This window comes from Amblyraja radiata, chromosome 21 (assembly GCF_010909765.2).
Source record: "Amblyraja radiata isolate CabotCenter1 chromosome 21, sAmbRad1.1.pri, whole genome shotgun sequence".
Taxonomy (NCBI): domain Eukaryota; kingdom Metazoa; phylum Chordata; class Chondrichthyes; order Rajiformes; family Rajidae; genus Amblyraja; species Amblyraja radiata.
In genome coordinates this window covers 18,210,103-18,223,195 of record NC_045976.1, presented here as the reverse complement: position 1 = coordinate 18,223,195, position 13,093 = coordinate 18,210,103, and the positions used below count along the sequence as shown (strand labels likewise).

Here is a 13,093-nt window from a genome sequence, read left to right as displayed (position 1 = left end):
TGCAAAGCCCCCGCGCCGGTGCAATGAGAGGGGAGCTGGAGAGGGGAGGGAAGGGGTCACACACATGGCCGGGAAGCAGAGGGGTGTAGGTGGGGTGAAACTGAAGGGAGCGACAATCTGCTGCTGCCTGCCCGCTGAGTTAAAAAGTTCCCACGCAAGTCTCACGATACACTGTGCATCGTGAGTCTACCGTGGGAACTTTTTAACTCAGCGGGCAGGCAGCAGCATATTGTCAATTATTAACCCTCCCGCGCAATATACCCTCACCTTCTCTTTTATGAATGGGGATTTAGTTCCCCTTTCTTCGAGGACCGACCGGAGGTTCCGCTGTCACCTCTGCGGGCCGCCCTCGGTGAACGTTTTCAAGGACCTTTCTTCAAGGACCGAAAAAATGTCCGCTATTCGGAGGTTTTCGTTATTTGGATCTTCGGATAAAAGGTTGTGCACCTGTAGTAAGCACAAGGTAGTGATTGTGGGAGATTTCAATTTTCCACACATAGACTGGGAAACACATTCTGTAAATGGGCTGGATGGGTTGGAGTTTGAAAAATGTTTGCAGGATAGTTTTTTGCAGCAATACATAGAAGTACCTACTAGAGAAGGGGCGGTGCTGGACCTCCTGTTAGGAAATGAGACGGGTCAGGTGGCAGAGGTATGCGTTGGGGAACAGTTCGGGACCAGTGATCACAATACCATTAGTTTCAATATAATTATGGAGAGGGTCAGAACTGGACCTAGGGTTGAGATTTTTGATTGGAGAAAGGCTAACTTTGAGGAGATGCGAAAGGATTTAAAAGGAGTAAATTGGGACATTTTGTTTTATGGGAAAGATGTGGAAGAGAAATGGAGTACATTTAAAGGTGAAATTTTAAGAGTACAGAATCTTTATGTCCCTGTTCAGTTGAAAGGAAATAGTAAAAATTGGAAAGAGCCATGGTTTTCAAGGGAAATTGGACACTTGGTTCGGAAAAAGAGCTTCCAGTGAAGGTGGTGGAGGCAGGTTCGTTTTTATCATTTAAAAATAAATTGGATAGTTATATGGACGGGAAAGGAATGGAGGGTTATGATCTGAGCGCAGGTATATGGGTCTAGGGGAGAATACGTGTTCGGCACGGACTAGAAGGGTCGAGATGGCCTGTTTCCGTGCTGTGATTGTTATATGGTTATATGGTTATAAGTGCACCTGACTCTCCTGTTTTCCACATGCACCTTTAATGCTGTTGGAACCAGAGACACTCTGTATATAAAATATGCTTCATGAAAATTTAAAATATCTGTAATTTTCCAATATTCTCTTGAATTATCTAAGAATATTTGCTGTACATTTAGAAATATTAAAATTCCTCTGAGTTGAAAAAACAACAAAATACTGGTCCCTGCATGAGATCATTTTTTCCTGTTCAGGAACACAGTGTACTTTTTTTAATTGTCTGGATAAGAATCCAACTTCAGATAGATGTCTTTTTCTATTCAGCCTTTAAGTTCAATATCTTTCTTTACCTGCTCTTTTCTCATCACGCAACCTGACAGCCAGAATCAGGCTGCAAAACTCTGCACAATGGTACATTGAAAACCAACAAACCATTCTGAAACACTCAAACAATTAACATCACACTCATCAAAGACAAGTAGAGAATGAATGATCATAGGCCTGCGTCTGAACTTCAATCTTTAACCTTTAATTCTGGAAGCAAATGTTTCATTTTTATGTGTTTGATGGTAAGATCAAAATCAATTCTAAGTGTCATCCCAGCACGTACTATAGAATAATATTGCATTATTTATTATTTGACGGCTTGGTCTATTGAGATGAAATTACTATGTATATCACGCATCTATTTTGGCTTTCATGGAACAACTTAATTCTACAGGTGCAACAAAGTGATAGAAGGTGTAGTCAATTATTCTTTCCAACTGCATTAGTCAACAATAATCAATTTTGAGCTTTGTCAAGGCCATTTGGCTCCAGCCGTCATAACAGCTTTGGACCAAACCTGGACCAAAGAAATGGCTTCCGGAGGTGATGTGAGAGTGACTGTTCTTGACATTAAGGTAGCATACAATGGGACATGCTGTGCAGGAGTTCTAGTTAAACAGGGAATCAAGGAAGAAATTATCCACCTAGTTGGATTCATACTGCAGGTGAAGGAAGCCTTAAAAGTTGGTGATTTGAGGGTTATTCAGGGCAGTAACTGGAGCCCAACCATAATCAACTGCTTCAGTAATAATCTTTTCGCCATTAAAAGGTGGCAAATGGTGATGTTTGCTAAAGATAGTAAATTATTCCACTCTGCTTGCAACTCTTCAGATAAGAAGGGATGCATGCAGCAAGATCCAAGCAAAATTCAGGCAAGAGCAGATAAATGGCAAGGAACATTCATGGCGTAGAGGTGTCAATATCAAAGTGTAATCAGGCTAGATATCCATCATGCCCTAACTCTTCAAAGCTCTCCCATAATTCAGAAGGTACTAGTCAGAAGAATGATGGAATAATTTTCACTTGCTTGGTGGGTGAAGTTCTGTTGATGCTCAAAATTTCAATTCCACCCTGGACACTTGAATGACACTGCATCCAAATCCTGCAATTTCCTACCCACAGCACAGTGTTTATATGTTCAATGGGAAGACAGCAGAGGCTTAATGCAGCAGCTGTGTGTCATTTTTGCAAGGACAATTACGTTTGGGCAATGAAGCTGGCCTTGCCGTTGATGCCCATATCCCATTAACTGCAGCAATACAAATTCTTGGCAGACTGATTGCAAGGTACTTGTATGCATCTTGCGATATTTAAAGCTAACATTCTATTGCATTTTTTTCCAAGAGCTCCTAAGTAGACTGCGCGATTTATTGGGCTTATCCCATAAATCACCACACACAGAAAACTAATTGTCTCCTGAATTATCCTAAAGCTTCACTTTCACTACATTTTCCAAAATACTAATCCAAGTACTGATCACTTTATGTGAGGGACTGCTTGAACACATCATTTTCCACTGGAAGGCTAAGCAGTTGCATGAGAGACAGAATGTTTTTTTTGTTACAGATTAGGAAAAGACTTCCAAGATAAACCTTACCCTTATTGTAGCATCATCAGAACTGGAAATAAGTGTTTGCTCATGATGTGTAAACTGACATCGTTGAACGGCGTTCGTGTGGCCTGTTAATGTACTGAGAGTTTTACCACTGGGAAGTTCTAGGACCTTGATAGAAAGGAAAATAAATACGTCAGCACTTTTTAAATCACCAAAATAATGAGATGGCTTTGAAAAAAATAATGACTTAAACAGAACTTGGTGGGCTGAAGGGCCTCATTTTTTATTCCTCCAAATATTTAACATTATTTATGCTACAAGTGCTTTTGCTAGTCTAAAAATGTTTAAAATCTAGTTTTGTAAATTATACCAGTGAGAAATTTCTCCGCAAATCTGTTCAATTTCATATTCAGTGTTTTCTGATTTTAATCCTTCGTTATTCTTATTATTACTGACCTCACTGAATTGACTGAACTGTGCAGAGCAGCTTCATGCAAATGAACATTAAGTTAACCCAACCCACTGAGGTATCATTCTCAGCAACACTCAGGAACTACAGCAATGACAATGCTTATAGCAAAAATCCAGTGTTATTATAATTGTTAGGTACTTAAATTAGACCTGCACCTTTACTATGCCTTTTTCTAGACCTATCGCTATCAACAGGCTCTTCTGGAATTGTTGCCTCTTCCATCCAATGTTCTGTAGGACGAGCTTGGCCGACTTCATGCCTACCTACAACATCAACAATATGAGAAAAACATTGAAACCATTAACAAAAACAACTCAACATTAAGCATCACTGTGCATGCAAAAATAAACATACACAAAGCTTAGGTACAGAACATTTTTGCATTTGGATCATCACTCTTCATCAATCGCATGTAAATGGATCATTGCTATGCCGGAATTCATTCTGTCTGTATTGAGTGTTGCTCGCTCATTATTCCCTTTGTTTGATCCACTTTGATTTCCCAAGCTCTTGTGATACCTGGTAGTATTATTATTGTTTCTGCAAGCACTCTTGCCCATACATACTTTCTCACCAATTTGTTGCCAATGTTAAAATGGAATTACATATTCATTTCTATTTTCCTGTTGGATAAAAATGTAATCAATACAGCTTTTAAAACAATTTTCAACTGTTCTATAACTCAAATATTCTTGGGCAAAACATGAAGTGCTGGAAGATCACGGCAGGTTAGACAGCATACACGGAGGGCTTGGATAGATGATGATTCAGGTCGGAACCGTTCAACAGATTGATGGAGTAGGGGAGATAGCTGGAAAATAAGTGGGTTGGGGCAAAGTTTTGCAAGTGATAGGTGGATACAGGTGAAGTGGGGAGATTGGTAGATGGGTGGAGATCCAATAGGGTGGCATTATTTGAAATTGGAGAATTCAATGTTCATATCATTGTTACCCAAGTGAAATGTGGCACTGTTCCTCCAGTTTGTGTGTTACCTCACTCTGGAAATGAAGGAGGCCCAGGACAGAAAGATTGGTATGGGAATGAGAAGGCAAGTTAAAATGGTTAAATACCGGGAGCGCCAGGAGGCCTTGGCAGACAGAGCAAAACGTAAGAGTCACAGAAGGTTTTAAGTTATAAACATTAGCTGCAATTTATCAAGCAATTAGATAATGTGTCTTTTTTTTCACTCCTTATTTTAGAAAATGACCAATAGAACATTCATGATGCATGAACAGCACTGCTTCTGTTGCCAAAGACGAGGAAAATATTTAATTCCACATCTCAGAGAGGATAGTTGTTATAAATTTCTTCAATGCTTCTCCTGTGCTGGTTTACATAAGCAAGAAAATCCATTTGCTTTAGAGTAATTCTCACTTAAAGGAAAATGTTTCACATAATTTACAGGATGTGAGCATTGCTGGCAAACCAGAATTTACTCTCCATCATCTTCAAGGAAGAGTGATATTGACAATTCGGATGAGAATATACAAGGCATGATTAGTATGTTTACAGATGACACTAAATTGGGTTGTATCAACAGTGAAGATGCTTATTAAAACTCACAGCATGATATTAATTAGCTGGGCATGTGGGCTGAGGAGTGGCTAATGGAGTTTAATGCAGATAACCTTGTCATGAATGGTAGGGCTCTGGGAGTGTTGTAGACCAGATGGATCTTGGAGTACAGATACATTGTTCCCTGAAAGTGGCGTCCCGAAGTCCACAGGCCGCGCTGGGCGGAGATTCACGCTGGCGGCCCTCGACAAAGGGATCCCAGGACTCCGCGATGTTGAAGTCAGCTCCGCCCGTGCTGGGAGCTCCACAAGCCATAGCTCTACGATGTTGATGCCGCAGGCCCAACATTCCGGAGCTTCAAATGGCGATCCACGTAGGTATCGCCCGCTCCGCTACGAATCCAGCGCTGAGCCGCCGCTGATGAAGCACTGGTTCAGTCCCCGGTCCCCAGCAGGAACGGCCACTCCAATCCAGCTGGTAGGCCGCGAGGAAGGGGGCGAGGACGCGACTCAGAGAATAGTCTCATCCTCGCCAGGAAGTGACTGGGAAGCGGTTCCCCCTTACCCTACTCCCCTCCCCCACATAGAAAAGCTAAAGAATCCCCAAAACAAACTGTTAAAGCCAAACTAAAATTAAAAAAAGATAGAAAAAACGGACAGACTGTAGGCAGAGGCGCCTTCAATGCAGCGCCCCTCGTGCCCCTAGTAAACGTGAGCGATTACATAACAAGAATGACAGAATGACGACAACATGCTCTGTTGTATTCTGTCATTCCTATTTGTGCCATGAAGGGGAAAATGTGATTCTAAAATTATTATATAAAAATGGTTTAATTTGCACATCAAATTTTACAAAGTAGATCCTGTCCGTTGGATAATGTCGACTTTCACGGTACAGATGTGCATAAATATTCAATAAAGCTGTATAATGAATCAATACTGAGTTAACAGAAAAATATATTGGATGCATGTTTAAATTGTAAAAAATCAATCTATGACTGTTACAGATTGAATAAAGGTGTATTATTTGATTACACTGAATGACTGTTAATCAGTTAATGTCTTGGTGCCTGTCATCTGGGTTTTGACTCGTATCCTACTGGTTTTATTTTTATTTGGACAAAACATCTGTGGAGATTCATTTTATATTTTATTGATGGGATTCTGACAAACCAAAAAAGATTATTTTGAAAGACGTAATAAGACAATAATCCTGATTTTTTTCTAAATCTGTATCAGTCTATCATTGTGAGATCCAACAAAACAACAGGTCACCAAGCAGGCCGAAGAACTTCATTTCTAATTATAGGAGAATATGAACCATTTGGCACTGAACAAGTGTATACACACTGGACCACATGGGGTCTATATGTGGGCTCACACTTATTTATCAGAGTAAACTCACAGAGAGAGTTTGGCATGTCAGCATCTTGCCCATTGGAGCAGAATGATGTCGACCTGGGTTGGTTATGAGCACAACTCAGCAGCTGGCAAAACTACAGGAGCAGATTGCTTGCCTCTCTTGTTGACAGGGGTACAGGAAGAAGGACAAGACACAGGAAGCGGTAAAATGTGGTTAAAAATGAAAACTCATTATAAAGTAGAAAACTGTACAGTCTGCTTTTTTTTTTCAAGCAATACAACATGATATTGCTTTAAAGCTTAATTAAGAGTTATACGCATTTATATCATTTTCTTATCATATTAAATGTTTTCAGAAAATAAGAAGGTGGAAGCGGAGGCCACAGAGGAGCAGCAGCCAGGCCAGTGAGGGAGTGGATTGGCTGAAGGAAGGCTTTCTACTAGGTGAGTAAAGTTCAGGAGTTTTAAAAAGAGCGCCGATCGCAATTACCTTGAAGGTCGCAAATACCTTGAATGTCGCAGAGGAGCAGCAGCCAGACCAGCGAGGGAGTGGATTGGCTTATGCATCCTAATTAGTTGAGTGGATAATTGTCTTGATTAGATAAAATTAAGTGCAGGTGTAGTGTAGTGGCCTTGTTAAGGCATAGTGTCTTGAAGAGGTAATGTGTGAGTCTTTGCCTCAAGAGTCTTTGGCGAGGAGGCTACATTATTCGGTAGTGTGTTTAATTTAATTATTTAAACTTATTGACGTGATGGCAGGAATATTACTGCAGTGTGTTTGCTGCAGGATGTGGGAAGTCAGGGGCACTGCTGGTGTCACTGCCTACTACACCTGTGGCACCTGTGTCTAGATACAGCTCCTCAAGGACCAAGTTAGAGAACTGGAGCAGCAGCTGGATGGCCTGCTGTCCATCCCGGAAGGCAAAAGCTTCCTGGACAGGACCTAGTCAGGTCGTCACTCCAAGAGGTGCAATAGTTAGAGACGGAAAGGAAGGGGATGAAACTTGTGCAGGAGATCTTGGTGGAATTACCTCTTGAAAACGGGTACGCTCTCCTGGGAGCTGTCGGGGCAGACGACGCTTCCAGTCAGAGCGGTGGACAGGTCTGTGACTCCTGGAGCTGAGGCTCGACTGGAGAGACCGACATCAGGCAGAGCCATAGTTGTGGGTGACTCCATTATCAGAGGTGCGGACAGGAGATTCTGTGGCTCCAGGCGAGACTCGAGGATGGTATGTTGCTTCCCTGGTGCCAAGGTCCAAGATGTCTCAGACCGACTTAAGAACATCCTCGAGAGGGAAGGGGAGCAGCTGGAAGTGGTTGTGCATGTAGGCACAAATGGGTAAGAAGAGGAAGGAGGTTCTGCAATGTGAGTATAGAGAACTAGGTAGGAGGCTGAAAAGCAGGACCTCTAGGGTGGTTATCTCTGGGTTGCTTCCAGTACCTCGTGAGGGTAGGAACAGGGAGATCTGAATGTGTGATTGAGGAGTTGGTGCAGGGGGCAGGAATTTCTTCTGGGCCAAGGGTGACCTGTACAAAAGGGATGAGTTACACCTTAATTGGAGGGGGACTGACATTCTGGCAGGCAGGTTTGCTGGTGCTACACGGGTGGGTTTAAACTAAAAAGTGGGGGGGGGGGGGGGGGGGGGGGGGGGGGGGGGGGGGTGGAGTCAACAACGTGGAAGCGTGTGCGTGGAAGTTAACGGGAAAGAGAGTGTAGGAAAGGTCACATTTAAACTAACAGGTCAGGGGGATGGGAACCAATGCAAGGAGACGGGGACATAAAAGGACAGAAGCAAAAGGTAGAAGGGAGATAAGAAAACAAACCCGAAAGCTTTGTGAGGAGCATTTGTAATAAGGTGGATGAATTGAATGTACAGTTAGTAGTTAAGGAATATGATATAGTTGGAATTACAGAGACATGGCTCCAGGGTGACCAATGCTGGGAGCTAAACATGGAGGAGTATTCGATATTCAGGAAGGATGGACAGAAAGTAAGAGTAGATGGGGTGGCATTGCTGGCTAAAGAGGAGATTAATGCAATAGCAAGGAGAGACATCAGCTTGGATGCTGTAGAATTGGTATTGATAGAACAGTGAAATAGTCAAGGACAGAAAACGCTTGGTGGAGTTGAATGGCCTACTCTTATTTTTCTGCTTTTCTATGTAAACACTAGAAATAATTTCAATAGGACAGATGCACTCAAATTTTAAATCTTTGGGATCTCAATCCTGTTTTAAGTGGCTACTCGCATAGGAAGTTCCCTACAATGACTTTGAATGTTATTGAATTTCCTGATTCACTCAGATCTCACAACATCATCATCTAGGACTTTCAAGGCCAGCCATATTTAGTGTGTAAGTAAGGACACCAATATTAACGCCACACCTATGAATACAGAAGGCACATTTTCCAAAATTCAATGACAAAGTTTTGACACTAAATCTAGAATCATACCTTCAAGATTCCATCTCCATGTCCAAATGCAGCCAAATTAATGTGTTGATTAAGGCAGCAACAACAGATACGAGAGTCCTGAACATCACTCTGGAACATCACATTGCCAGTTTTTCCATTTATTAGCTGTTTTGAATGCAAAATACGTGAATTAAAACTGAAATTATCTTGGCAACATAAAATGATGCTATTAATTACACTCAAGATTATAAGCAGCATCAATAAAGTTGGAAAACAGAAGCCCCAAGCAAGATAAGAGCACTGCGACAGATTCTACAGACAGGTACTTAACGGGAAGCCTCCAACAGATGTAAATAGTGATACAGAATACTAATTTTATATGACAGATTGTGATGGTAACATGACAGGAGAATGAAAAATAAAGATTGATGGACTTGACGGGCTTTAAAAGGATAGGAAAAATATCACACCGTGCATCACGTGTTACAGACAGGTTTATTTACCATACTATTTCATATTCCCACTGACTCAAAGAATTCAAAAATGCTCACTTTGACTCGTATGCAAATTTTCTATCATCAAGGCCCAAAAACTAGCTAATGTAAAATTATTTTCCAATTTGTTGCAACATTGTGTTGAATATCCTTGAACTATCTTCATACCAAGAGGTACCATAATGATGCTGGGAATTAATAATAGCCTCATCAGCATGTTCCTGGCTTATGGAGTCTTCTTTCCTCTCGGGTCGTGTCCTATGTTCATAGACAACCTACTTTTACTACAGTTCTGTGGGTTCAGAGGTGCCTAGTTAGTCATTTGCAGGATCTACAAACTCTATTGCAGGCAGGGTAAGTGAAATTTGATTGGTTTGGGGGTAGAGGGGGACTGGATTATTTACATTACTTTTTGTTTTTGCACTCTGCCTCAGTGGGTTCCCAGTTTGAATTGATGATTCAGCTGGTTTGTCGGATAATTGGCTTTGCTAAGTTGTAAAATTGGCGCTAGTGTGCGTAGGTAATGTATGGGGTGATTGCTGGTCGGTGCAGACTCTGGGCTGAAAGACATCTTTCTGCGCTGTATCTCTAAAATCTGAAGCAAGCATATTGGATATTTTGAAGGAGGCTTTGAAGGTCTTTGAAATTTCTTCCTAGAAAAGTTGAATACACGTTTTACAGTCTGGTACGGATGCATTGCAACGAGGCCCGCCCACCAGTGATTGTTTGGTATTAAAGACATAGACAACACACAATAGGTACAGGAGTAGGCCATTCGACCCTTCGAGCCAGCACCACCATTCAATGTGATCATGGCTGATCATCCAAATCAGTACCATGTTCCCGTCTTCTCCCCATATCCCCTGACTCCGCTATCTTTAAGAGCCTTATCTAGCTCTCTCTTGAAAGTATCCAAAGAACCGGCCTCCACCGCCCAAGGCAGAGAATTCCACAGTCACAACTCTGTGTGGAAAAAGTGTTTTCTTATCTCCGTTCTAAATGGCTTGCCTCTTATTCTTAAACTGTGGCCCCTGGTTCTGGACTCCCCCAACATCGGGAACATGTTTACTGCCTCTAGTGTGTCCAAACCCTTATTAATATTATATGTTTCAATAAGATATCCTCTCATCCTTCTAAATTCCAGAGTATTAAAGCCCAGCCGCTCCATTCTCTCAGCATATGACAGTCCCGCCATCCCAGGAATTAACCTTGTGAACCTAAGCTGTACTCCCTCAATAGCAAGAATGTCCTTCCTCAAATTTGGAGACTTCCTCAAATTTCTCAAATCAGAGTCTTGGTGCCAGGGTTTGCCTCTTTGAGCAAAGGATTTATGAAGGCATACTTATGCACTGCTTTGAAGTGCTGACTGTAAGCTGACCAAGTTTCCACAGCAAACAACAGAGCAGGGACCAATGCTGTCTGAATTTCAGCTCATTTCCTCAGATGTTCAAGGAGCACTGTAAAGCAGTACTAGATCCTCATCAATACCTACCCTCAGAGGTTGTTCCCCAGAAATGGGACATAACCCATAATGATCAAAGTCTCATCGTGAATCTTGATCATCTTTTTATGAGACCTTATGATCCCTGCTTCCAGACACCTCTTCCAGGGCAAATATTCCATTTACTCTGTCGGGCGAAGTAGGAATTTTGAATTTATCAAAGAGATCACTTCTCAGAGAACTTGGAATCCAAACCACATCATCCAAGGAATTAATACAGTGAATCGTCATTGCACACCCTTCACCACAAATATACTCCAGCTTCAGTGCAGAGACTTCTACACAATGTGGTGTTATGTGATCTATAATTCCAATGGTTAAGAAAGAACTGCAGATGCTGGAAAAATCAAAGGTAGACAAAAATCCTGGCGAAACTCAGCAGGTGAGGCAGCATCCATGGAGCGAAGGAATAGGTGACGTTTTGGGTCGAGACCCGAAACGTCACCTATTCCTTCGCTCCATAGATGCTGCCTCACCCGCTGAGTTTCTCCAGCATTTTGTCTACCTCTAATTCCAATGGAATCATTTTATGCCTGCAATAAAAGCCTGCAGTCCATTTACCCGCTTATATATCCGCAATGCCTGTATGTCATCTATCAGTGATCCCTGCACAAGGATGACCAACACACTCTGAACACCAACATCATTCAACCTCTTACCCTTTAAAAAAATATTCTGCATTTCTATATTCTCCACCTTCTCATACCATCGTCCATGTCCATTCACTTTGCCTATCTATATTTCCCTTAAGTCTTACTGTATCCACTTTACATTTAGCACTAACATCATTAGCAAATGTATGACACTATTGTACACCTTGCCTCCTCCCCCATCCAAAATGATATGGACTATCTGGGGCCCCAGCACCAATCTTTCTGGTATCCTATTAGTTACTGGCTTAAATATAAAACTGATCCATTTGTTCCTTTCAGTCCTCAATCCACAAACACTAACTTTGTATGTTTTAATTTTCCACCACTCTGGGATAACAAAACTTACCCCGATTATCTCTAAATGTTGTCCCTCTGACCTTAGTGCTATGCCCCCTAGTTTTTGACATTTCCACCCTGGTTTAATAATATATAATGTGGTTCCTTATTACTATCTCCTTCCTGCACTCCGTCTCAACATTGTTTGCATCAGACGCATTACAGTGGTGTCATCTGCAAACTTGTAGTTAGAGTAGAATTTAGCCACTCAGTTGTGAGTGCATAGTACGTATAGCAAGGGGCTGAGAATGCATCCGCGTAGATGCAAGTTCAGAGGTCTCTTCAAGTCCAAACACACATCTGCTTGATCTACGACATCTATCCCAACTCAAAAATCACAGATTTGTCATAAACAAAATTCTCTTTCATAAATCCATGCTAACCTTTCACAATCGGATTACAGTAATAATGTCTGGCATTTTGCCTCCACCTGATGCTCAGGGTAACGTCTATAGTTCATCATTTTCTCTCTTCTTTCTTATCTATTCAGGTAAAGTTGCTCCCTTCTAACTTATGGGAACCATTTTAGGTCCTATGGAATTTTGGAACGTAATAACCAATAAATTAATCCATCTCTTTCAAATCTTGAAATACAGATTATTGAAATTTTCTGATTAGTTTCTCCTTTATTCGTTTTAATGCTAATTTTTTTCAACGCATCATTTACTCTTATCTGTTGTTCTCCATTACTGATGTGTTTTTTTTTGTGAAAGGCAAAATGATTAATTTCATTACCTTATTCCCTGATATAATTTGTCTTATTTCATCTTGTTATGGAGCCGCATTGCCTTTTGTTAATCTTCTTCATATGAGCATAGAATCTATTACAATGTTTTTTTGTTTCTCATTAAATTACTCTCATATTCTAGTTTTCCTTTCCTTCACAATTTTTGTCCCCATTTTGCTGAATGCTAAAAATGTTCTCAGTCCTTAGGGAATTTTTATAACATCATAAGCCTTTACTGTTGATCTAATACAATCTTTCATCTTTATTTTAGTTTAGAGATACAGCATGGAAGCTTGCCCTTCAGCCCATCGATCACTCGTACATTTGTTCCATGTCATCCACTTTTGTATCATACACACGAGGGACAATTGCAGAAGCCAAATGACATGCAAACCTACACTTCTTTGGAATGTGGGAGGAAATCGGAGCACCCGGAGAAAACACACGTGGTCACAGGGAAAATGTACAAACTTTGCACAGACAGCACCCATAGTCAGGATTGAACCCGGGTCTCTAGTGCTGTGAGGTAGCAGTTCTAACAGCTGCACCACTGTGCTGCCCATTGATGAGGGTAGGGCAGTGGATCT

At 41.4% G+C, this 13,093-nt stretch overlaps 1 protein-coding gene across 4 annotated transcripts in view; it reads right to left on the bottom strand.

Moving 5' to 3' along the window:
- Positions 1 to 13,093, bottom strand: part of apaf1 (apoptotic peptidase activating factor 1) — a 188,013-nt gene that overhangs the window by 84,163 nt on the left and 90,757 nt on the right. For 3 of the 4 annotated variants that reach the window (XM_033039685.1, XM_033039683.1, XM_033039682.1), the window contains exons 21-23: positions 8,835 to 8,960; positions 3,660 to 3,767; positions 3,075 to 3,200 (exon numbers count right to left, since the gene is read on the bottom strand). In XM_033039685.1, the coding sequence (XP_032895576.1) occupies positions 3,075 to 3,200; positions 3,660 to 3,767; positions 8,835 to 8,960 (360 nt within the window). The remainder of the gene's footprint in view (positions 1 to 3,074; positions 3,201 to 3,659; positions 3,768 to 8,834; positions 8,961 to 13,093) is intronic. The other variant, XM_033039684.1, reaches the window with a different exon arrangement.